The sequence below is a fragment of the Triturus cristatus genome, chromosome 1_2 (assembly GCF_964204655.1).
Source record: "Triturus cristatus chromosome 1_2, aTriCri1.1, whole genome shotgun sequence".
NCBI lineage: Eukaryota > Metazoa > Chordata > Amphibia > Caudata > Salamandridae > Triturus > Triturus cristatus.
Genome location: NC_140580.1, coordinates 336,676,525 through 336,703,029, shown reverse-complemented (window position 1 = coordinate 336,703,029; position 26,505 = coordinate 336,676,525). Strand labels below are relative to the sequence as shown.

Sequence of the window (26,505 nt, the reverse complement as noted above, 5' to 3'; positions counted from 1 at the left end):
TTTGGCAGTAACCCTGACCTCACGTATTCATGGTGCCATTAGGTTTACTCTGCTTTCCGCGATTACCTCATTTTGTGGTGTAAATACACAGGGCAATCCACTGTCCTTCTGGCTAGACTACCTACATGCAATAGTCCCCGTACACCACTCCACCAAATACTACATTCTGGCTGCTTAACACTGCCCCAGTGGGTGATTACTCCTGGATGGATCCAGCAAGATGTATGTAGCCTGTCATCATTAAAAGTCTCTTGGGGTTCAAGTCAATGTAAACTGCGGGTGCTCGATCTCTCGCACTTCTTTCCACCACCAACACACTATTACCCATAGCACTGTGATCATAGACAACATAGGAGCACGTCGCTGATCGCTCATGCATACCATCGAAACAATTCTCACCTAAGTTCACCACAATATAAAGCACACTTCCAGCCACACACCCAATACAGTACATCTTGCCACAGGGCAAGCGATTCAATGCCTCTCATAGGGATAGTAAGCACTACATAAATGCTATGATCCGAAAGTAAGCCAGGCTAGTTGGCTTTACCAAAGCCTGATTTTACTTCAAAAACATTTTTAAGATTTTAATTGCAGTATAGTACTTTCAGCTAATACAAGTACTTTGTTATCCACAAGGGTCAGGGAACATTATTTATTACATTTGGACCATTTGCATACAAGGAATGCAAACATAACTGATGATGTGACTAGGAAGCGTATCAACAAACAAATTAAAAAAGAATGAATAGGAAACATACATATTGATGGTGAACAGGTCGACCGTGAATGAAAGAAAGAATTAATGTGTATGTATGACAGAGCATGCTGATTAGGGTACAATTGAAACAAAATGAATAATAGCATAAACATGTGTGTAAAAGAGTTGATTCATGAATGAGTCCATCAATAACTTGATAAGAATGAGGCAATGATTTAAAACCCAAAAAATGGAACAACCTGGAAAGCAAATAGTCAGTTTAGATGCATAGAACATCACACTCTCTCTATATTTCTGTTTATCCTTCCATGCATTACTGGTTTAAATGCCTCATTAATTCTATATCCAAGTACTATCAGCAAGAAATAAAAAAATTAAAGTCCTAGTTTATCTAGAAATCCCAAGAACGAATTAACCTGACTTAATTAAAGGGAATGTGAGTTCCCACTTATTTCGCATCTTATAATTCCATAGTGGTGCTAAGCAATCCAAAAATATATATTAAAGGGATTTAGGCGCACTTTGGACTCCATTTCACAATAGTAGGAATGGGAATGTGGCCTCCATGGTAAATGAGAAGGTACCCCGCCCCTGACTGCCAGGTTGGATGTGAAAAAGGCATACTGACTTTTTGTTTGGCCCTGGCACCACATGCATCTAGTGTGTGTGGCGAGACATATTCCTATCCCTGGCAAAGTCCAAATTCTGTTCTGTGACCTGGAGGGGCCCACAAAGGAGGCATGGGTCTACTGTCCATGCTCCTAATAAGTTACATAAGGCAGTGGTGGCAGTGTTCTGAGTTTTGTGAATCACTAGTGTGCCAAGCACTTTTTCTCAAGGAGAGGGCATGACACAAATTGGAGAGCAGATACAGCTCCCTCAGACAGTGTAATTCTATATACTGCATTCCTGTGGCTGAAGGGTGGACTTCCAGACACTAAATTGAAGGAGGATGGAGGCAGGACTACCTCTAGAAATTGAATGAGTTCCTTACTAGCAAAGCACTGATGCTTTCTTCATAGCACTGCCATTTGTAAGATGGTAGGGGCGAGGCTGTAGTTTGTGGTGTTTAAGGTGGCGAAGATTCTAGGCAAGGCGGTCGGTTGTTGTCGATACCTGATTACTAAATCACAAAGGCTGATAAAAATCTCACAGTTCATTTTGCCATTATAGGGTATATTTCTGCTTGAAGCTATCATCTTACTAGCTGATGTGAGAGTTTTCATATTGCAACAAAAGCTGTGTTTCAGGAACAGCCAGAAAATGACATTTAAAAATAACTAACCAAATCCAATTTTGCAACCTTTGACAGTGGATCCACTTCACATGTCTGGAAAATGTATATAAAAGTGTGATTCAAGTCCCCCACACACACACACTATTTCACTTCCAAGTTCTTCTTGGTGAAAAACTGGGGTGCTCTGCAGAGTACTCGAAGGACAGCTTTGAGACCAGGGTTGGTTTTGATGAGAGCATCTCTTGCAGGTTGAGGGAATATCACCTGAAGTATGTACTTTCTGCTGGAGGAGCTGAGGGTTTGCCCTTGCAGCCTAGACCCTGCTTGTCTTCTGAGAGGGGAAAGGAGTGTGCCTGCCCCTCTAGGATGAGAGACTGTCCAGCAAGAGAAGTCGTGTGTGCTCACAGAATGAAGAACAACGTAAGACTGTGAGCAAATGCAAAGAAGTAAAGACCGGAGCAACCCAAAAATAAGGTGTCCCTCATTTTCTTTAAGTGGTTCTTGCTGTCAACGGCACCAAGACTTTGAAATTGTCAAGCGCTAATTCTGAGCGGCACCTTGTCACGTGCCCTGGAGTCTGGTGCTGCCACACTGATGTCAGAGTCAGTGATCCTCTGCACTGCCGCAGTGAGAGCCCTGATTGCCCCGGAAGACACAGATTCCAAAGAGGGCCTCCTACTGATAACCATCGCAAAGGCTGCACTTGCCATACAAATGCCCCATACGCACCCCTCCAATGGAGTTTGATACTGCCAAAGGTAAGTGTAGCCATGTAAGCCTCCATCCCTATCTCGACAATCTGTCACATTCCATGTGAAGTTGTCCGACAGCAGTCCAAGGGCCACCATGCCTGGAGCGGGGCTGCTGCCAGTGTGCGTCCACACCACTTAACTTAATCTACATAATTCAGGTATCTGAGAGTCCTAGGCTGAGAGTGGAATGATAGACTGAGGAGGTAAAAATTAATCGGCCATACTAATTTAAGACTTTTACCGTGCCACCTTTTAATCGGTGAAAGCAAACTGAACAGTTTTGTCATTTCTTTGCTTTTGGGTGCTTTTAGTGAACTGCACCTTCCACTTTTTCTGCTTTATTTCGTATTCCACACCAGGGCCTGTAGATGCTAGGAGTACCAGTAAGCTTTGGGAAGGTAATGAAAGGGTGTGGCACATCACTGAATATTGTGAACAGGTCTACAAACCTGTGTCTGAGGCGCCTAACTGCGCTGTGTAATATTAGGTAATGTTTTGTAATTAAAATACTTTTCTTGAGCAATCGATAAGCCCTGGGCTGAGCAATATGTCACTGTGTCTGTTGGTTGACTGCTGAGTCCTGATTTCTGGCCCCTCACACTACCCTTACCGAGAAGAGATTGGTTGCTCACACTTACTACCCTGATAGTGATGCACAGAAAAGTCACCAGAACACCAGTTGCAAACAACCTGAACTATCATGATTGGGGCACCATAGCCCTGTCTGCTCTATGCCACCCCCCAAACGGGGAATATCAACAACCCAGGCATGCTGCTAAATGTACAGTTTTTTAAATTGTTTCCCCAACTTTAACTCAAAATTGTTATCCTGAGAAAAGGGGTTGTTGCAAATGCTTCAGATACCAAGTGCTGAGCCACTCACTTATATTGCTGTTTTACATCACATTTTGGAAGATTATTACATTTAAATATTTGGGCTGAGAAAAATGTTTGGTTCTATGTACCTTTAATAGCAAGAATATTTATTCTTTACTAGTGATTGACAAAGAGCCACAACAGCTTAATTGATGTAGGAAGTTTCAATAATCTGCTCTCCCTCTTTCCTGAGATAGGCAGTACACAGTAGAATGGATTTCATATCTGAAATATTTTTCTTCTTCTCAGTCAGCAATGACCCAACAGACTAAAATTGCAGTTTCATAAAAAGTGTTGCCTACACCTTACGTCTCCTGATTTTCCCTCCCTCCGTCAGAGATGTAATATCATGTTGTTTATAAACATCACTCCTGCTGTGCTTGAGTTTATTGAGCAGTATGTAGACGCTGCTTCCTACTGGGGGAGGGAGGTTGATACAAAGAACGCCTATGAGAAAATGCTGCCTCGATTGGTAGAATTCACATCGTTATTCGCAGGCTTAGGATGTACCAGCAATTATTTTTATGGCATTCTAATAACATATTGTTGTAAAATGATTGTGAGACACACATTTCTTATCAAAAATTTTGTTTTGTCAAATATATTGTGGCTCAAAATATAGAAGGTAAGAATATCATTGTTTTAAGCCTTTTATATAGTTATAGTTTTGCATATAATTTTCTAATTATTTAATTGAGCTTTACTAGTTGTATTGCTATAAATTGTTGTTATTTTAAATGTTAAGGGCATTTAATTATTTTGGTAATTTTATATTTTTTGATTCACCAATTTATTTGGGTATTTTTTATTTTATGAAATTTTTTTCATGTCATGTTGTTGGGTTCGGAGGGAATTCAGGTGGGAAGTTTGTGGAATATTTATTTTCTCACTATGTTAAATGGATTTTTACATACATTTTAATGTATTAATCAGTGAATTATTTACGTACATTATTTAGTTTTTGATAGATAATTAAAAAAAAAACCGAAATGTATTAGGTAATAAGTTATTTAGATAAGTGATTGTGGCATTTATTTAATTGATTTTAATATTTTAGATATTACAATATGTTTATTTTTATGTCTACGTAGTCATTTTAAAGTGTTATTTTGTTTTTAAGAAACTGTAATTGCTATTTGTTTCTATTATATTAATTTGTTTTCGTGGTTATTGGAATTTTGTGGTACTAGTAAGGGAAGTGTTTTTAAATCTATTTTTTAATTGTTATAATTGTTTACTATTGTGTATATTATATTTGTTAATGTCATGTTTAGCATTTTTAATTATTAGTATATATTGCATAATGTTAACAATATTTTATTCGTATATGGAAATGTAGTTTGTGTATTTTATATATTTATAATTAATTTTGTATTAGTTTGGAATATGAAAAATTAAAGCTGAGCTTTCTAAAGTTTAACAATGTCCCTGATGTAGCGTATTCTGAAGTAAGTTAGTAATTCTGACCCATAGAAGTCCAACATTTTTCATACTGTTGCTTAGCTTTGAATAGGAATAGTCAACCGATTAAAACACATAATGAGTACGCCGACAAGAAAGGAAATGTCCTGATTCTCTCCTTTTGCTCACTAGCAAGAAGACTCAATGGACCTTTTTACAAGCCACTACTAGCAGTCATAAAGGCTACATTTTCGCCACTAGTGGCATACGGGAGTGAAGTCATGCTTGGGGAAGACACACATCACTTGAAAGTCTCCAAATCGGGGAATATAAAAAAAAAAGTATTCGGTCTTCCACAGAATGCCTCTCCGGCGCAAGTTTGGCTGGAATTTGGACTGATGCAGCAGGCTATAGCAAGAAGATGTGGAACAATAAAATCATGGTACAAAATGTGGATGAATCGCACCATCCCACTTAATAATGCTCTTTGGCGCGTGCAGGAATATGATCATCAATCAGCCTATAGTAAATACCTGAAATCATCGTTGAAAGTAACAAATACAACAGATCTTTGGCAACAGAACCTCTCTTTTCTGGCATGCGGCGAATTAATGAATAAAGTTGCAAAAAAGCACTCGTTAATTGAAGACAAAAACAGATTAAGCAAACGTGCCCACGCCTGGATGGTGTTACAATCTTATCCTACAACCTGTAGCATATTGAAGTACAACATATTCCCCACAATTAAAAAGGAAGCTTCTCACTTTGGGACATTACCATCCCTGACTGATTTACCAGCCTGGAAAAATAACGGACCAATGACATACAAGTTATGCGGTGCGGCAAAACAGGATTTTATACACTTGTTACATATGTCCCATTTTAAAATTAAGTTTGATTTTATTGGTAAAAAAACTTTTAATATTAGGGCAAACATACTTGAAGACCTGCTATAGTAAAATGCATCGATCCAGTGGATCCTCAGCTCCATTGTAAAACAATGACATTTTTGATTTTATGAGAAACTAATTAGATCCGAATACCTGACTGATAAAGACCATGTTATAAAGACTTTAAAGTTTTTAGCTTACAGGACATTCATATGTGAGGAAAAAATAGTGTATTAATAGCAATGTAGCAATTTATGCCAAATATTTACCACTTGTCTATGACCCGATTTGTCCTTGTATACGAATATTATGCTTTTATTGACCGAGATCCTTCTGCTCCACCATTCATACTGTTTTTATGCTCTATAGTTTTATTGGAATATTGTTATGGGTTTTATTAACCTAAGCAATGATCTGATTTGATAGTTGAACTCATCCTTAAAAAAAATGAAAAATTGTAAATTTCTCAGTTCGATGCATGCAAACTTTATCTTTGCACTCACCTCCCAAAGGCAGAGGAAAAGACTAGTAAAGTAAAAATGCCAAGAGATTACATGCTTTGTAAATATGCAGATTGAAAAGTCTCAAAGAATAGGAATAGTGATTCTGACCCCCAACACTTTTCCTACTGTTGCATATATTGCAGTGGGATCAGTAAACCTAACCCCTCGAAAGTCCAACACTTACCTTACGTCAGAGTGAGAATAATAAATCAAACCCTCTTAAATCCTGTTGGTCTGGTTGGAGCGGTAATAGTGAATTTTATACCTCCCCCCCGTGCTAAGCCGTTTTTGGCTATTTGGGGTAGTTTGCGCTTAGGCCCCTGTAACTTTTTGACCACATAAGGTATCCACGCCAAATTTGCATCCTTTTCTTCCAACATCATGGGGATTCTAAAGGTACCCAGGGTTTGTGGATTCTACTGGAGGGAACCCAGAAATTAGCCAAAATACAGCAACATTTCTTGTTTTTTGGGGGGGGGGAATGGGGAAAAAAGTACTGCAAATTAAAGTGTCTGGCTATCAACAAAGGGTTTGTGGGGCTGAAATCACCATTTCCCCAGATTTTAGGGACAAGCAGACTTTTGTCAGAAAACTGGCATTTTACTGGGACATAGCCTATTTTTGGGCTTTCAACCTTCTTTCAGTTAATGGAAGAAATGGGTATTAGAGCAATAATGGATCCTGGAAAGTTATACATTTTAGAAAAGTAGAAAATATTCTGAATTCAGCAAGGGGTCATTTGTGTAGATCCTTCAAGGTTTTTATATAGAAACTAACAGTTGAATATAGGAAAAGTCGAAAATTTGTTGATAAAAATAGCCATTTGTGCCAACGTTTTCAACTGTAACTCCTTCTAATTATGACAGCTGTTCAAAAGCAATATACTGTTTCATCCGCAGGACCTTTCTGGTTGTGGGGATATATAGGACTTGCAGTTTCACCAAGAACCCGACGAACCCAGAGCCAAAAACTGAGCAGCGCCTTGCAATGGTTTTTTATTATGTACCGGGTATATAGCAATTAATTTGGGAAAATATATACATGGAAAAATGGGTATGAAAGACACTATGTATTTCTCGAAATTGGAACAAAATATAGAGTTTAGAAACAGATATTTCCACATTTCAGAAATTGTGAGTACCCATACTAGCATGAGAATTATACGACCTTTTTCAAAGTGACTTCTTTTTTATACATTGTCTTTCATTTAGAAGGCAGAAATGCATAAAAAATCAATAGGTAATAACAGTTGCTCTACAGTTGTGTGTTACCCTAAGTCTCCCGATAGAAATGGTAACTCACTTGTGTGGGTAGGCCTAGTGCCTGAGACAGCAAATGGCTCAAAACGCAACATGGACACACTTTATTTTTACAGTGAAAACTGACCCTTTTTTTGCAAAGTGTCTAGCTCTAGATTTTGAACCCTAGCTCTGCCGGCACCTAGGGAAACCTAACAAACCGATACATTTTTGAAAACTAGACACCCAGGGGAATCCAGGAAGGGGGGGACTTGTCTGTCTCACACCAGGTTGTTACCCAAAATCCCTTGCAAACCTCAAAATTTGTAAAAAAAATTCCTCACATTTTTGTGGTGGAAAGTTCTGGAATCTGCGTGGATCCCCAAAAAATTCCACCCACCACGCATTCCCCAAAGTCTTCCGAATACAAATGGTACCTCACTTGTGTGGGTAGGCCTAGTGCCCGTGACTGGAAATGGTCCAAAATGCAACGTCGACACACCACATTTTCACAGTGAAAACTGACCTTTTTTTTTTTTTGTTTTTACAAAGTGCCTAGCTGTAGATTTTGAACCCTAGCTCTGCCGGCACCTAGGGAAACCTAGCAAACCTATAAAAATATTTTTTTTTTAAACTAGATATCCAGGGGAATCCAAGATGGGGTGACTTGTGTTCCTCTCACCAGGTTCTGGTAGCCAGAATCCCTTGCAAACCTCAAACTTAGTTTAAAAAAAAAAAAAACATTTCTGTGATGGAAAGTTCTGGGATCTGCGTGGATCCACAAAATTCCACCCACCACACATTCCCCAAAGTCTTCCTAGAAAAATTGTACCTCACTACTGTGGGTAGGCCTTGTGCTCGCATCAGGAAACGGTCCAAAACGCAACGTGGACATACCACAAGGATTCCAGAACTTTTCCCCACAGAAATTTGAGAAAAAAGTTTTGTTTTTTTCCAGCTACATTTGAGTTTTGCAGGGGATTATGGGTAGGGAAATGTTGGGGGACCCACACAAGCCATACCTTGCTAGACTCCCCCGGGTGTCTAATTTTCAGAAATGTGTGGGTTTGGTAGGTTTCCATAGATGGCTGCCGGGGCCAAAATCTCATGGGACCCCTTTTGCAAAACCAGGTTGTTTTGTGATGGGTAATTTTGATGTAGCCTCAATAGGTTTTGGGCCCTTGCCTGTCGCGGGTACTTGACCCACCCACACAAGAGAGGTACCATTTTTCTCAGAAGACTTTTGGGAATGCGGGGTGGGTAGAATTTTGAAGATCGACACAGATTCCAGAACTTTCCACCACAGAAATGTAAGGAAAATGTGTTTTCATTTTTACAAAGTTTGTGGTATGCAAGAGATTCTGGGTAACAGAACCTGGTCAGAGCCAGACAAGTCACCCCATCCTGGATTCCCCTGGGTGTCTAGTTTACAAAAATGTATAGGTTTGCTGGATTTCCCTAGGTGCCGGCAGAGCTAGGGTTCAAAATCTACAGCTAGGCACTTTGCAAAAAATAGCGTAAATTTTCACTGAGAAAATGTGGTATATCCACGTTGTGTTTTGGGCCGTTTCCTGATGCGAGCACAAGGCCTACCCACACTAGTGAGGTACAATTTTCCTAGTAAGACTTTGGGGAATGAGGGGTGGGTGGAATTTTGTGGATCCACGCAGATCCCAGAACTTTCCATCACAGAAATGTACGGAAAATGTGTTTTTTGTTGTTGTTTTTTTTTAAACTAAGTTTGAGGTTTGCAAGGGATTCTGGCTATCAGAACCTGGTGAGAGGCACACAAATCACCCCATCCTGTATTACCCTTGGTTTCTAGTCTTAAAAAATTTACAGGTTTGCTAGGTTTCCCAATGTGCCGAGTGCGCTAGAGTCCAAAATCCACTGGTAGTCACATTGCTAAAAATAATTCTGTGCCTAGTGGGCTTTCTGCCACCCTGGATGGGAAATCGGGGGGGGGGGTGGGAGGGTTTGACCCGATATGCCCCAAACAGGGGGCAGAAAGACTCTGGCTATTTGTTTGGGGGGTGGGGGCATCGGTATGCCCATTGTGGGCCATCCCCACGCATAAAATAACCCGTGTAATTGCTGGTGTGTAGTGGGCTTTCTGCCCCCCCCCCTGGAGTCAGATCAGGGGCCACTGCCCCCATCTGCCCCCCCCCCCAGGGGGGCAGTAAGACACTGGCATTTTTTGGGGGAGATGTGGGCATTGGCATGCCCATTCTGGGCTAACCTCACCCCTGAATTAAAAATAAAATATTTCCTGAGGCCTAGTTGGTTTTCTGCCCGCCAGGGGGGCAGATAAGGGGCTTTTGCCCCAATATGCCTCCCGGGAGGCAGAAAGTCTGTGGAAATTGTTTTGTGAGTGGGGACATTATCATGCCCATTCTGGGCAGCCCCCACCCCTATATCCTAAAAAAAAATCCCTGGTGCCTAATGGGCTTTCTGCCCCCCCCGGGGGCAGATTAGGGCTACCGCCCCCATATGCCCCTGTGGGGAGCAGATCAACTTGCATTTTTGGGGGGGGGCATTGGCCTGCCAACCTTGGGCAGCCCCCACCTGGGGGCAGAAAGACTGGAATTTCACAAGGGGTGGGGGCATTGTCATGCCCATTTTGGGCAGCCCCCACCCCAATATCAATGCAAAAAAATCTCTGGTGTCTAGTGGGCTTTCTGCCCCCTCGGGGGCAGATCGGGGGCTACTTCCCCGTCTCCCCCCTGGGGGGGAAGAAAGACTGATAATTCTCAGGGGGGGTGGGAGCATTGCCATGCCTTTTTTTGTGCAGCCCCCACCCCAGCGTCAATAAAAATCCCTGGTGTCTAGAAAGTCTGAATGTGCTCCAAAAAAATGAGGGGAGCAAAGGCCCTTGCCCAAGGGGCCATTTCCCCCTCCCTGCTGCCTAGTGGGTGGATCCCTGCTTGTGGATCGCCCTCTTGGGAGGAGTACCATTGGAAAGGGGAGATTCTCCCCTTTCCAATGATACCTCTCCCGTCTTTCTACATGCTCAGGGTGCTGAGATAGCCCCCTGAACATGTAGAAAGCGAAATTGAAATGAGCCTTTTGGCTCATTTCAATTTCGGTTTCACTGAAATGACGGCAGAGCGACGTGTGCGCTGATCGTCATTTCATGGAAACCGGGGGGGGGGGGGCTCGGGAGCTGGGGAAGCTCTTCCCCCATCTCCCAAGGCTGTTGGGGGATAAAGGGAATCCCTCTGGTGCCCGCACCAGAGTGATGCCATGTGCGAGGATGGCCGGGGGCCGTCCTACGCACATGAGCACTGGTGCGTCGGGCAGTCCAACGCACCCAAGGGGTTAAATGTATTTTTTGTTTACATTTAAAAAGTTAGTTTAATGTAAAGAATTGTTTATAATTTGTTTTTAGTCAATTTTATAAATTAATACATTTTATTTTAATGTATTGATATTGTAATATTGAGTTGGTAATTGTAATTAATTAGTATTTTTATATTTACACATTTTTAAAAAAAAATTTGGTTTCATTTTTTGTCATCATTTTAAAGCATATATATTTTAGATTTGTAAGTTATACTTTTTTATATTCGTATGTTTTTAAGGTGTAATTTTTAAAGCTAATATATTTTTTGCAATCGATAGTCATAATAGTTAAAATTTGATTTACACACCTATTTCCTGACAATATTGTGGTCTTCTTTATTTTTGCTTTTGATATTTTTGACTTTACTGTTATATATTTATCACAAGGTTCTTTCGCCTAGGTTTCATCAAATAGTAATTTTCTTTAGTATGTTTGTGTGTTGTGACTTCTTTTATCTATGGCATATTCTGTTTTTCCAAGGACAGCTTGATTACATAAGTCGTGGACAGTCGTTCCCTCTTTCATTATATATTTTTTCTTGTTTGTAGTCTTTTTTTTTTTTTTTTTGTGTGTGCTGCCTTTTGTTAATAATGTTGGGTTGGCTTGCTTTATCGCTAATGCTGTGCCATGGGACAAACTGGCTCTTAGGTGCCTCCTTGCTAAGGCTGAATTATGCTGTATCCAATGCAATTTGCTCTTTTGCAGTCTCCGAGTGCCTGTTTGTACACCTATTTAGATGATTTAGATGATCTACACATCTTTCTCAACTTAAAGGTCACAATCTCTGCCTTTTATATCTGCCTAATGGGATTAGGGAAAATGATTAACATCCAATACAATTCAAACAGATCCTGCTGATGGCTGGAGCCGAACACATATCCACTGATTTGGAGCCATAGAAATGGTGGGAATGTGCTATACATATGGATATAACATAGAAGATGGGCTTTTGGCCCATGACTACCTCAAAGGTGCGCAGACCCACTCGGAGATTTGTTCCAGGAACCCTAGGTAAGTGCAATTACTTCTACCACGATATACTGCTATTGATGCTCATGATTTGCCACGTATTTGGATTACATCAATTCCCCTAACTCAGGCATGCATATATTTTTGCTGGGTGAGCTCAGGTAGCCAAGAACACTTGACCATGCTTTTCCTTCAGCTCATGGAATTTACTTCAAATCAAATCAAAGAATTCTTTATTCGACCTTCCGAAGAGAGGTCATAAAAGATGCAGAGGGACTACAATATTAAGAAAAACATCTCGCTAAAATACATCGACAATAACATTCATCATCACTGATCATAATGTTAAAAACCAATAAATAGTAGAAAAAATCAATCATACCATTGATACAGAATAAGATACTCCTTTCCCATCAGCACCCCAACCTCAACATCGATGGCTCAACAAAGTCAATCTAAGTTCGCTCTATGGCGCATGATATATTGTAATAGATTAAAGACAATGTAAACCAGGCCCGCCCCATCCATTTGCTGTAAAAAGAGGAAGGCTGGGCGACATGTTCGAAAGCCCAGTCGTTTTAGTAATGGGATGAGTACTTTTTTCCGATGGTCCATGTAAAATTTACAGAAAAAAGTAGTATGCATTGTGGATTGGATAGAAGTCTCATTGCAAGGGCAGAGGGGAAGTGTTTTCGCCCAATTGTTTCTCAGCGGGAAAGCAACTTGGCGGTGAAAAAGGTTCCGCCTGAACCTAACCAGAAGAAAAAGTTCATAAGGAGTAAGGTTACAGGTTAGGTAGGGCTGCATCCCAAATACCGTCTGAACGGTCAAACTGTGTCTAACAGATGGTTTCCTGACTTCGGAGCTAAATCTTAACTCTTCGAGGTGATTTAAGCATATTTTCTGAAAAACCTTCCTCGATAACTCCCGAATTAGGAAGGGATCATGGTAGTATTTTGCTAGCCCTAGATCAGTCAAAAAACTTTTTAACATAAGATAACCACCTAGATTTAAGTGCATGTTCAAGGACTTTACAATCTTGAATTATTGATTGTGAAAAGACTGTATTGTCCGATGACCAAATTCGATGCCACAATAAAAGTGGCTGAATTCTCGCGAGGTCTGCCACGTATGGAAGACCCAGTTCCAAGTGGCAGGAAAAGGTTGCAGCGCTCCTCGGCAATGCAAGAAGATACTTCAAAAAGATATTTTCTGTCCCCTGAATGGAATCCAAAACCGCATAGCCCCAGAGACCTGCTCCATACAAGGCCACTGTGATGCGTTTAGCCTTGTATATTGTAATCATTTCCGTGGGTGCTTTTTTACCTATTTTCCTGGAAAAATTTACAAGGGCCGTAGTAGTTCTCGTGAAATGGAGTTTTCTCACTTCAACTGCCGCTTTCCAGTTTAATTTCTGGTCTATCATTAGGCCTAGGTAAGGCAATTTTTCCTTGTTCAGATAAATGTCCCTGGTTTTGTTATTTTTTATTTTACCAACTCCAGCTTTCATGACAAAAGTTTTACCAATATTGACCTTAAGGTCCAAATTGACCATGAAGGATGAGTACCTATTTAGCGCCCTTTGTAATTCATTTGGGGTACGGGCCAGTATCACAGCGTCGTCCGCGTAAAGGAGGGCAGGAATAGGGCGATTTCCTATGTTAGGGAGGTCACGGGCATATCTTTCTCCAATCCGTTGGTGTAAAGGGTAAAGAGAAAGGGGGCCAAGACACAACCTTGCCTAACGCCCCGCTCCACTCCAAACGGCGCCGTGAGTTCTCCACTGGTCCCAAAATCTCACCCTGGCAGTCGCGTTAGTGTATAGTTCTCTCAGAAAGGTGACAACTCTCTGCTCCACCCCCATCTCAAGCAAGACAGATCAGAGTTTCGCGTGACTGACACAATCAAATGCGGCAGAGAGGTCGACGAAGACCATGTAAAGGGCTCCGGCCTTAATATTTACCTATCAAGAGAGATAGATTTAAGGCTTAAGGCTTGATCAATGGTCCCGCGACCCTCGCGAAACCCGTATTGTAGGTCGGATAGGATATGGCTATCCTCGGCCCACTCCTGCAAACGACCGAGAATTATCCGACCCATCATTTTCCCCAAGGAATCTAAGAGGGAAATTGGACGATAGCAGGAGGCTATGTTACGGTCCCCTTTCTTAAAAATAGGAACTAAGATGGATTTTTTCCAGGATTCCGGAAAACCCACAGTGCATAGTGCATTAAAAACCCTAGTCAAAAAAGGAATCCAAAGATCAGTGTGAGTTTAAAAAAAGTCTATTGGAACCCCGTCGGGGCCCGGGGCCTTCCCTTGCTTACTTTCGCTTAGGGCCCATGTAACCTGGTCTGGAGAGATATCCAGGTCAATGGGAAACGGAGAGGACCATTGATTACAAGAATCCCCAATCATTTTGTCAGTGGATACTGGATTTTTCATAAAAATTTTAGAAAAATAGTCTACCCAATCTTTTTCATCAATGGCAACCTCAATTTTGGAGGTGCCACCACTGTCCGTTAGGAAAGGTGATATTACCACTTTCCAAAAAGCAGCACTGTTTTTGGATAAACAGCTCTCATGCAATTGGTCCCAAAGCTGTTGTTTTAACTCCAATTTTCTCTCTTTTAGAGCGGACTTATAAGCCCTCCTCAATTTGGAGATCTCAGCAGGGACCCTGATTGTCAAGCGTAGTGCCGATTTTAGATTTGAATAGGCTGCAGTACAACTATGATTAAACCAGCCTGATCTGTTCCTTAATTTGTTATTGTTTTTCACCCTCAGAGCTTCGTTTATAGCTTTAGTCAAAAATCCAAAGTTGGTAACAACATCAATGTCTGCTGTGGTCAAATCTAGACATTTTTCAAATGGCGAAAGTGCATCGGTGACCACGGTTTTAGTAATGTCAGCAGGATCAACAACGGACCACTTAAGTGAATAGCCGTTACACCTGTCCATAGCCAAATTATTTTGATCCAAAAGGCTATGGATATTAAGATTATGTCGGTGCGAGAGCTGAAAAGAAACACTCAGAGGATAGTGGTCACTCAAGACAATCTGATGTAAATGGAAAGAGCAATCACCAACTGAAGCATCATTAGACAGCAGAATGAAGTCAATAGTAGAGTGGAAACCTCTCCCATGGAAGGTGGGGGCCATTGACATGTTTGGATTAGCTAAATTGTTGGCAATTCCTAAGTTTAAATTAAACATAGCTTCGTTTAGGGAGCTGCCCAATCTTGTGTGACTAAAGTGAGGAATGGGATTATCACTCCTCATTAATACCGCATAAAAATTGGTTGGTAACTTGGCAAGGGGGCTGGTTAAAATCACCACCCCATAAAGTAGTTACCCGCCTGGATAGTTTCCTTGTAATAGATGAAATTGAGGAACTGATAGTATTTACTAGATTGGCAGCTTCTATCTCTGGGAGATTGTTATAAACATTTACCAAAAGAAAGTGGTCCTTCGTATTTATTCCAAAGCTAAGGATCTGATAGTTGGGGTCGAGTTTTATTACCCGCAAGTTGTCCGTATTAATCAGATTTGAAATGTAGATGGTTAATCCACCCTTAGCTCTACCGGACTTAGAAGGTTGGGCAGGTGTAAAGTAAGTTTTAAACCCATCTACGTGGATCTCCGTTGTCAGCCACGTCTCCTGCAAGCACAGAATGTTAAAGTTGGAGATAAAATTACTCCAAACTTCATTCCCATGCTTGGAGTGTTGGCCAGCCACGTTCCAGAATAGGACCTCAATTTTTGAGTTCAGAGTCTTCTGATTATGACCGATGATGGTATTTGAGGATGGGGGGGGGGAAACCCGTGGGGTACCCACCCCAGGTTGTACAGGGGTTAGAACCCGTTGTTGTATATTCCCATTTTGTACTGTGGCAGGATCAAGGCAGGAAGGCCGAGAGTCGGAGTTATCTAAAGTCCTATTAACAAACCCCGGGGGATCACAAATTTTTCTCCCAGTGCAAAGTCAATCCACATCTTCCAAACCACAGAGAATTGAGTAACGATTGGAGATGAGAATGTTGAAATTTGGGCCCCCAGATTGGAACCGGGAATAGGTTGTAGGATGGATAGAATTCAATACAGGCTGTGGGTAAAAATAAGTCAGATCATAAGTTCTGATAACTCTCTGCCCTGCCCCTTGGTAATAATTTGCTATGTGGGTTGTTGCCCTACGATCTCTAAAATTTACAATGATCAAATCCCCTTGTATATCTTTCGGTCTAGGACCGACCCAGCCCAATCTACGGACATTTAGGATTTGCCCATCAATGTTTGGGGGTAAAGGTCTATTCTGGGCCAGCCAATGAACGACCTTATTCTTTAGGTCGCAGTATCCCTCTTTTTTGCCTTTTTCTAATATTGGGACTCCTGCTAAGGCAACAACATAAGGTACCGCCTCCGGAGGCAGGTCTATATGCTGGATATTTTCCCCGTCAGAGTAACCCAGTGCACTAGGTGCAGTTCCATGTTTGCTGAATGAGACAGTCCGAGGAGATTGCTCACTGGGATTTATCTTGCCGTTTTCTATATCAGTTAGAACCATTTGATGGGTATTCTGAAGTTTAGAGCTTAAGGAGGATGGTACGGTTTGGACGGCCACTGACTTGCTCTGTTTACCAGCGGTCAGTGGAGGTGGGTTTAATGATGACGAGCAACTTGAATATGTCGCTCAGTCAGAAAGGTAAAGTTTTAATTGATTAGTATTGTTTTGCAGTGAAATTTCTAATGACCCAAGTTGGTTGGACAATCTCTTCAATCTTTCCAAGAATGGAAGGAGTGATCTCGCAAGAGACTCCAAACGTTCCATTAGATCGTCAGTTAAAGGATCGACAAAGTGAGGGTCCGAAAAGGTATCGCCCCCCGGGGCCTTTGGAGGGTGTAAGGAAACAGGCCTCTTGGGAAGTTTAGGTGAGTTGGTTTTGTTATAAGATTTTTTCCCTCCCCTCTTTCTTTTTTTAGGTGGTGGGCCAACAGAGGGATTTTCTTTACTTTTATTCACCTGAGCAATTACAGTGTCGACGTTAAGTGTGTGACTCTCTAAGGTAGTAAGAACTGAAGGAGAGCCAGGGGATCGGTGACCCTGTCAGATTGTTAGAGGTATTTACCAAAAGAATGCTGTCTTGCACAGATATAGAAGTACTGACATCACTCGTTGTATTATTCCCCAGACAAGGGAAAGGTGGAGCAGGCTCTGGGGAGGTGGCCAACTGGATCAAACCTAATGAGGAGCGCTTATTCGATAGATTGTCAACCGATAAGCGTCGCTCCGCCAAAGCAATTTCTTTTTCGAGAACCGAAGTGGCCCTTATAAGAAAGTTGTCCAGTGTACCACACACAGAACCTCCTAATAGCGATGTTCTACCTTGTGACTTACGGGAGAACAGTGAGTACAAAATATGCTTTTACTACACAACGGACCTTGAAACACAGTGCGGTATACACCCTAAGGGGGAGACGGAGAGGAGAATAAACACCCTGACAAATTATACTCGCATCAGTGTTACACAGCAAACATGAATACCAGTCTTACGTTGATAGTCCTTAGTGGCGGGGCCACAATAAGGGGCCCTGCCTCCTTCTGCCCCTGACGGCCACAGACGGCCCGCCCTTTGCCCAGGCGCAGCCCGGCGCAGCCCACGCGCTGTCCCGCGACGCGGGAGAGAGGCAGTGATTTATAGCGCCTCCAGGCGCGTAGGCGGCGTTTCCGGGTCCCGGCCTCAGACCGCTTGGGAGCCTGGGAAATAGAGTCCCTCTGCACTGCGGCTGTGGTGGTTTGCGGCGCGGCGGCGGGAGGGAAGGCAAAGAGGAGCTGTTACGCCCAGGTCAGCAGCACAGGAATATCAGGCAAGTTCAATGACCACAATATGGAGCTCAGTTTGATTTGGTCCCCCGCTCCACCGGAGAGAGGCAGTGATTTATAGCACCTCCAGGCGCGTAGGCGGCGTTTCCGGGTCCCGGCCTCAGACCGCTAGGGAGCCTGGGAAATAGAGTCCCTCCGCACTGAAGGACTGGGCTATTCTAAGGCCCAGCGGTGCCAGGGGACAACACCTGAAACCTTCGTGGGTTACCTGTTCCGGCATACGAAACACAGAGACACGGGACACTTCCTGCGGCGTCAAAGATCAGTGTTTATTTACTGCAGGGATACAGAAATCGCAAGAAGTACACAACGTGTAGGTTCTGAGAGACTGCTTCAAATTGTAAAAGTGGATCGCTCCTTTTATACCCATTTTCGTCATTGAACAACATGGCAAACAAAAGGTTACAGCTCAGTTCCCACAGTAAACTTCAAAAAGGTCGCATTCATGTTTTCAGAAGCCCGGAACATAATTACAGCAGCATTGCCGGTTCCCAACTGTAAAAACACATTATCCCCACATTAAGCACATTCCATTCTGACTGTAAACGAATTAGGAGAAACAGATGCAAAGGAAAAACAAGGATGAACAACAGATTAGAAAGAATGTAGGGAGCAATATCGGAAGCATGATTGCAGGATCAAAGGATCCGTGCCTAATGCATGCACGACTGAAAACAATAGACTAGCACGGCAAGATGAGCCTCGCGTGGAGCCATCTGCCCTTGCAATGTCATCCCCTTCATCATAAAGACACCCTCAAAAGAACACGTGTTCTCCGCAAAGGTTTGGGATTCCCAGGGTCACGAAGCTGACAGTGTCCGTTCGCTGGCTACTTGAGGGCAAGAGACAAAATGGATGCCGTATCTAAAATGGAACCCGGGGGTTTCAGATGGACACACCCACGAATGAGACGAACCATACATAATAGCGTAGCACAAACGCGTACAACCACTAAACTCGTCATTTGCGGTTCGTAGATACCAAACTCGTCCATATTCGAACAAACCCAAAATGTCATCACGATTCTCACGGAACCTCAGACGCTCCTTTTGCCCTCATGTAGGCAAGCTCTAGTCAAGATCAGAATCTATTTCGATATTCATCAAATCGTTCAGTTGTTGCTGGAACATCATTCTATCCATCAATGTCTCTTTGGTAACAGATGGCCGTCTCATACACGTTGTAGCACAAAGGCCACATAAGGCAGGACCACACTGCACACAAAGACAACACGTGAACAAACGTTACAACAACCCCTATGATCATCAGAATCTTCCAACCCCAAGTTGATATCAGATCCCAAAACCATCCTAGATGCGTCCAACCACCTTCGTCCACGTGTATGGACTCGGAGATCTTATGTAACTTCGAGATGGCTTGATAAACAGTTGGAGCGTTGTCAGGGATGAAAATGCAACAGCTCGAATGGATCACCTTGCACACACCACCTCTATCTGCAAGAACAACGTCTAGAACCATACGGTTCTGCAACGTCATGAGTCTATCCGCCTGAAGTTCTGCTGTTAAATTACCAAGAGCACTTGCAGTTATGTTAGCAGTCAATTCTACCACATGGGTCAACTGTCTTAGGTTCCTACTATTAACCATAGGTCCCCAAAACGGCAAGAAACCCTTAAAGAAATCTCCTGCTTCTTGACCGGCAGTGTCCTCTTCGCTAATAACGCCTCTCACAACTCTAGTCTTGTGATAGTCTGAGGCAACCGTAAAAGTCGGTGGCAAAAGATTCGCAATATAACAGGTACCCGAAGTCACGGGGCAACCATGTATATGCACGTTCATAACATACGAAATAGGTACCCTTGGCAGTCAGGAAAACAGGGGAAGAGAGCATCGGTAGAACATACGTATCAGTACAAGCACTTTTCCCAAGCTGGGCTCTCGGATTTCGACCAAGACCTTTCAAGCAGAAATTACCGAGGTGGGGTACGATCCATATTGGAGACGAGCTCTTAAGCTGTCTATCACCCACTGACATACTATACTCGGCCTCACTCAGATCTTTATATGCTTGCACCTCTTCATCTGGAATAAGCGATGCATCAAAAATAAATCAGCAATCGCTATCGCCAAAGGCTTGTGGTACGGACCAGGACCGAAGTTTGCAGAACGTGGCTCTCGACTGGGGTAGGAATCTAGTGCACTACGGAACATAGTTTGGAATGCTCGAGCTGACCCCTGAGAGCTGTAAGGAAGAACCAAATACGGAATACCCCTATCCATGGTATGTGGCATTAACCCACACACCCAACAGTTGGTAGTATTCATCACCAACTGATGCTGATGTAGGAGTTGAACGAAGGAGTTATTAATGAATTCTGCACGTCTAACCTGTTCATGTTGGGGCAGAGGATGAAAGGAATGTGGAGAAACCATGGTGATAGAACTTAGTTTAGGAGAAAAAGTAGGTGAAATGGAAGGCAATAACGACTGTATTCCAAAATACACTCCACCTACCAATAGCATAGAAACAGTCAGAAACAACAGGAATACCTGAAACAGAAAACATTTTGTTTGTACAATCTTATGCAATTTTGATCTTTGCGCCGACATCCTTTCTACTTCCAACAGCTCAGAGAACGCCATCCTCTAAAGACCGTCCGTAACGTCCTTGACGCACTTCGTTCTGAGTAGCGATTATCAATCCCCAGGAGTTCCCAGGAATCGACAAAAAGTAACCGACCTAGTATCAGGAACCTGCTAAACAGAAGGAAGTGCCCGTACGGCCCTACGGTCAACCCGGATGATAGGTTTTCCTAAACAAACATAAAAAAATCTCTTAGCTGTAAAAAGTACACATGAAAAGGAACTCGAAACTCAGTAAAAGATGCAATTGTTCTTAATGTTCGTGGCAACAGTAAAGGACAATATTAGTTAAAAAAAAAAGATGTTATTAGTCTTTGTCATGTGAACGAAGAAAATATCGACTTCTTCCAGGTCGAGTCTGCTCTTCAAATAATTGTTCAAATTGTGAAACAGTGTTCAATCGGTCAGATGACAATTCAGACCTTGAGTTCTCCAAAACTGACGACTCAACAGATGTGTCTGGCTGCAATGTATTGTTTCCTACAGGTTGAGCATCACTAAACGGCACGAAACATAGAGGGGTCTCGGTTTCCGTTGCCGCAATACCAGTTCTCACCCAATTATCCGCTGGTGAAGGGATCGGAACCTTTTTGGTATGGGTGGCATGCACCCAGTTCTTTCTGCCTTCCAACCGAACCGCAGTCCTTGTAGCCAGCAATACTTGGAAGGGACCCACAAATCTCGGCTCCAAGTTGCGTTTTCTGCCAAAATTGCGGGTGACAACCCAGTCACCTGGCTGGAGCCGATGTCCAGGACCCTCTGTCTGTGCCGGCAGAGCTTCAAAGACCTGTTGATGAATTAACCTCAGTTTAGCAGTCAGATCATGAAGATAATCAATTAACATTGGATACTCAAGACTATCAAAGGCCTTAGGCCTCGGGACTCCCCAAATGTTTGCAGGGCGGCCGAACACAATCTCATATGGGCTAAGCCCTACTCGAGAGTGCACAGTCGCCCTGGTCGATAAGAGAGCCAGAGGCAAGGCATCAGGCCATGACAGACCAGTCGTAGCTTGTATCTTCGCAAGTTTCAGTTTCAGAGTACCATTGTACCCTTCAACCAAACCCGCTGCCTGGGGATGATTGGCGCTATGGAATTTTTGTCGAATTCCAAGGCCCTTACACACACTCTGCATCACGCTTCCCACAAACTCACTTCCGTTATCTGACCACACAATCCGTGGCATTCCATACCGAGGAAAGTATTCCTTCAGTAGGACTTTCGCTGTGGACAGGGCAGTATTATCCTTAAGAGGATAGGCCTCGATCCATCTGGAGAACGCACAAACCACAACTAAAACGTACTTCAGGTTATTGCATCTCTCCATATGGATGAAGTACAGCTGGATCACCTCCAAGGGACATGTAGGAGGAGCAAAATGGCCGGGTGGAGTGGGGGTGCCCTTGCCAGGATTATGCATCAAACACACCATACAATTCTTAACCACTCTCTCAGCACATTTAGCAATACCATCATTCTTCCATACAGGGGACAACAACTTACATATACCTTTCGCGCTAATGTGTGACAAGCCGTGAGCCATAGTCACAACGGCTAGCACATATGCATCCGGTAACATCCACCTCTGACATTCCGACAAGTCAACCCAACATCCATGCGCGTCTAACTTTCCCGTGCTTTCTTTCCACTTGGTTTTTTCAGTTTCAGTGGCCTCATTCTGAATTGCTTTCACGCTCTCAACAGTGTCTTCACACATACTAGTCTCCGTCGGCCACCTCACTGAACTCGTAACATACATTCGGGTCGCAAGATTCCTAGCCGTTTCCTTAGCAATCTCATCTGCAAATGCATTACCACGACCAACATCATCCGTAACCTTTCGATGCGCACTACATTTAATGATTGCCACCTGTTTAGGCAATGTAAGCGCATCCAAAAGATTGTTCACGAGCTGTCCGTGTTGGATCTTCGTACCATGCGATGTCATAAATCCTCTTTCTCTCCACAATCGACCAAAGCTATGTGCAACGCCAAACGCATATTGACTATCGGTAAACACATTCACTCGCTTTCCTTTAGACAAAACACACGCTCTCGTCAACGCAATCAACTCTGCCGCTTGCGCTGAATTCTGACTCAATCTCGCAGTTTCCACAACCGTACTCAACGTCACTACAGCGTACGCAGTCGTCACATCACCATTCGGCAACTTAAAACATGAACCATCAACATACAAAGTACCATCGGGGTCTATCAATGGAGTGTTTCTCAGGTCCACACGACCCTTCGTTTCTTCCTCAGTTCGTAAATAGCAATCATGTGGTGGTACATCATTTGATTCCATATTAGTCGGCAACAATGTCGCCGGATTCAGTACATTACAACGCTTGATCTGTATATGACTTGCCAAAAGTGTCAACTCATAACCGGACAACCTTGCACTCGTCAGATGTTGAGTTTTTGTACGATTCAGGAGAGTGTCAACTGCATGCGGAACCATCACTGTGAGCATATTATCCATGACCAGACCTGCGGATTGTCGAATAGACACCGCAGCTGCCGCTCTCAAGCAACTCGGCAACGCTCTAGCTACCGGGTCTAAGGTCGAGGAAAAATATGCACATGGATGCTGCTTACCACCAAATTGTTGCGTCAAAACACTCAACGCACAACCTTCTCTCTCGTGAACGTATAGTGTAAACAGTTTACTGTAATCAGGAGTACCTAACACAGGAGCCGAACACAACGCATCACGAAGTTCAGAAAAACTTTTCTGACATTCTTCCGTCCATGGCAAAGGAGTCGAAACATCCTTGCACGTGAGAGCTATCAATGGCTTCGCTAACAGTGAAAAGTTCGGAATCCACTGTCTACAGTATGACGTGATACCTAGAAAGGCACGCACATCTCTCTGAGTTGTTGGCACAGTCATTCGAGCGATCGCTGCAATTCTTTCTGGGGTCAACCTTCTTCCCTCCTTTGACAATAAGTGACCTAGATAGGTTACTTCTTGACAACAATATTGTAGCTTAGAAGGTGACACTTTGTGATGTAAGTCACATAAATGCTGTAACAGTGATACTGTAGCAGTTTTGCAAATCTGTTCAGTGTCAGCAGCTACCAACAGATCATCAACGTACTGAATCAAGGCCGCACCAGCCGGTAACACAAACGCATCAAGTTGACTCTTAAGAGCTTGGCTGTAGATCGATGGACTTTCACAGTAGCCCTGAGGTGCGCGTTTAAACCTGAAGCTGCGACCACCTAATGAGAAACCAAATAGATCTCTGCTTTCCTCAGCAATCGGAATGCTAAAGAAAGCATTCTTCAGATCGATTACCGAGAACCATGATGCAGAAGCTGGAATCAGTCAGCAAAGCTGTAATATCAGGCACCACGGGAAACTGTGGAATTACAATTTTATTTACCTCTCTTAAATCAATAACAAAGCGATACACAGGAGGCTTAGATGGATCAGTTCGTTTCAAAATAGGTAACACAGGACTATTCCACACGTTACCCGAGTTTCTTCGATAACATCTTTATCGATCAGATCGTAAATGATCGCTAATAGTGCTCGTTCTCCATCAAGAGAGATACGATACTGGGGAATGCGTGGTAATTTCACATTTGATTTCAATTGAACAACATAAGGTGGTATCACATCATTGGGACCTGTTGCCCACAAAGACTCAGGAAGAGAACTCCATTCCAGTGGGAGCTGATTAGTTGACAAATACATAGGAGAGATCACTCTCTGACCCAACGTAAGCTCCACTCCCGCAGGAGAACAGTACAAAGTCGCATACAATCGTTTCAACAAATCCAGGCCCAAAAGATTCTCACCACAACCAGTAGTCAAAATCAAAGGAGCTTCTAACTCACGATACCCAATTGTAAGGGGCAAAGGGCTAGAAACTGGATTGCTAACGGGGGCGCCAGAGAATCCAACGGAAACATTCGTTAAGCCAGACAAAGGCGCGCCGGGGAGTTTCGAATGCATGATGGAACTTTTCGCTGCACCAGTGTCCAACAGAAAAGGCTCCACTACGCCCAATGTGGCAACTGCGACGTAAGGCCCTCTCTGATCAACCGGAACTGATACTACTCCCTCTCTTTGTCTATGGCTGTCCTAGTAATTACCGTCAGCATCAACATCATGCTCGACATAATAGTCGTCCACATGATACTGTGCAGATCTACCGGACGATGAATCGCGCCGATCAAAGCAATTTTGCAAGTCTGATGAAGTAGCAAAACACTCATTCTGATTCTGAGTAACACCGCGACCTCTACCACGTGATGCTTGTTGAGGACCACTACGACCTCCTCGAGCCGAAACACCATTGTTTCGGTCACGCAGAACTGGACAATTAAACTTCAGATGGCCCTCACCCCTACAATATGCGCATTGATTATACCCCAGCATAGATCGTGGTGTAGGGGAGTCAGTACGCAACTGCGCCCTAGAAGACTGTGATTGTAATCGATTTTGCTGTTGCGAGTCATTTTGATTCAAGCGCGGAGGATACGCTTGCTGCAATAAGACCTTAGTTTTAAGATCCTTCGTTTTCTTATCTGCATGTTCGCTTTCTTCTTTCTCTCTATTTTCGTAGTATTGGGCCGTGGCTAATATTTGAGCAGTGGTAGAAACGGCCCACGAACTTTCAGAATTCTTCAATTTGTTGCTTAGTTCAGGCAACAAATTCGATACAAATTTATCAACAAACAGTCGCTGACCTCCCTCACTGCTCATATCCTGACCACTGTGATCGATGAATACCTCCTCAAATCTCGTAAAGAAATCTGAGACACTCTCGCCCTTCTTTTGTCTGCACGCAGACAGTTTATCCCAGTTAACTCTTATTGCTGGCATAAGCGTCTTCATAAGTGTAATTATCCTCCGGGGCAGATTCTCAATGATCTGTTCAGGTTTAGACCCACCATCTTGTCGTCCGTCAGCCGCCGCAAGAGCAGCCCAATCACCGCCTAACTCAGCTGCGTGATTCTCTTGACGGATTTTCGCCCAAATCGGTTGAGGTACTACATTACCGAACAACATGTCGATATCGGCAAGGTTCATAACAGTAGCATCCACTAATTGGGATAACTCCTTATAATAACCTGCCGGATTTTTGCGTGGGTCAGGCAAAGTTTGCTTCACCTGCAAAACTTCCGATCGCTTCCATGGGAGGTGTATCCAAACTCTCTGAAAGTGTGGTAGAATAGCAGGATTAGCAGCAGGATCACCTGGCATCCACACTGGGGGAACTTCTCGCATAGGATACTGACCAGGTTGTGCCATCCACTCCTCAGTTTCGTCCTTAAACAATGCTCGAGGTTGTACTGTAGATCGAAAAGATAACAGACGCTCTAAAGCACATCGGACATTACCACCCACAATCATACCATTCGAAAACTGATTCTGAAGTTCAGTCATCTCGGGCGGTATATTGTCTACCTCATCATTATCCCACTCTTCTCTCAAGGATTTACACAGTTCCTCGAACACGAATCTTTGTGTGGGCTCATTAAACTGAGAAAACGTATCAAACTATACGCGAAGTGTACTTAGCAGGATGCCTAATCCATTTACGCGTCATTTTCACTAACGTCTCACATTCTCTACCACCAGGAATTTGACTGCGCCTCTGAGAGACATCAGAAAGATCGGACCAAAGTATTGGTCCAAAAAGTGGAGAATAGAGATTAGCAACAGCATTAGGTATACGACTACGAACAGAAGGGGAAGAAGAAAGAAGTACAGGGGCAACAACATTAGGAGTGAACGTAGAAAAAGTAGCAGTAGTCGAGCTAGCAGGAGTAGTAGTAACAATAGGCTGATGAGGTACAGGCAAAGGAGCAGTAGGAAGAAGAGCGGGTAAAGGAGTAGGGACAATTTGGGTCACAAGGGGATTCGGAAGAACAGGAGGAACGACAGGCTGACCAGCAGCCGCCAGAACAACAGGTTGAGGAACAGGAGGAATCACAGGAACCACAGTATCCTGTGCATAGGGAGGTGGTGATTTCAATAGATAAGACAATAATGGATCCTCTACCGCTTCTTCTCCCTTCCTATCAGAACTAGACGGTAGAACCGGATAACATTTATCCACCGCCATATGATGC

General features: G+C 43.2%; 1 protein-coding gene across 1 annotated transcript in view; it reads left to right on the top strand.

The window, feature by feature from the left end:
• The window catches only part of LOC146867275 (uncharacterized), a 161,507-nt gene that overhangs the window by 26,178 nt on the left and 108,824 nt on the right, over positions 1-26,505 (top strand). Inside the window, exon 2 of the mRNA XM_085614880.1 lies at positions 11,810-11,972. Coding sequence (XP_085471006.1) covers positions 11,903-11,972 — 70 coding nt within the window. The 5' untranslated portion in view covers positions 11,810-11,902. The remainder of the gene's footprint in view (positions 1-11,809; positions 11,973-26,505) is intronic.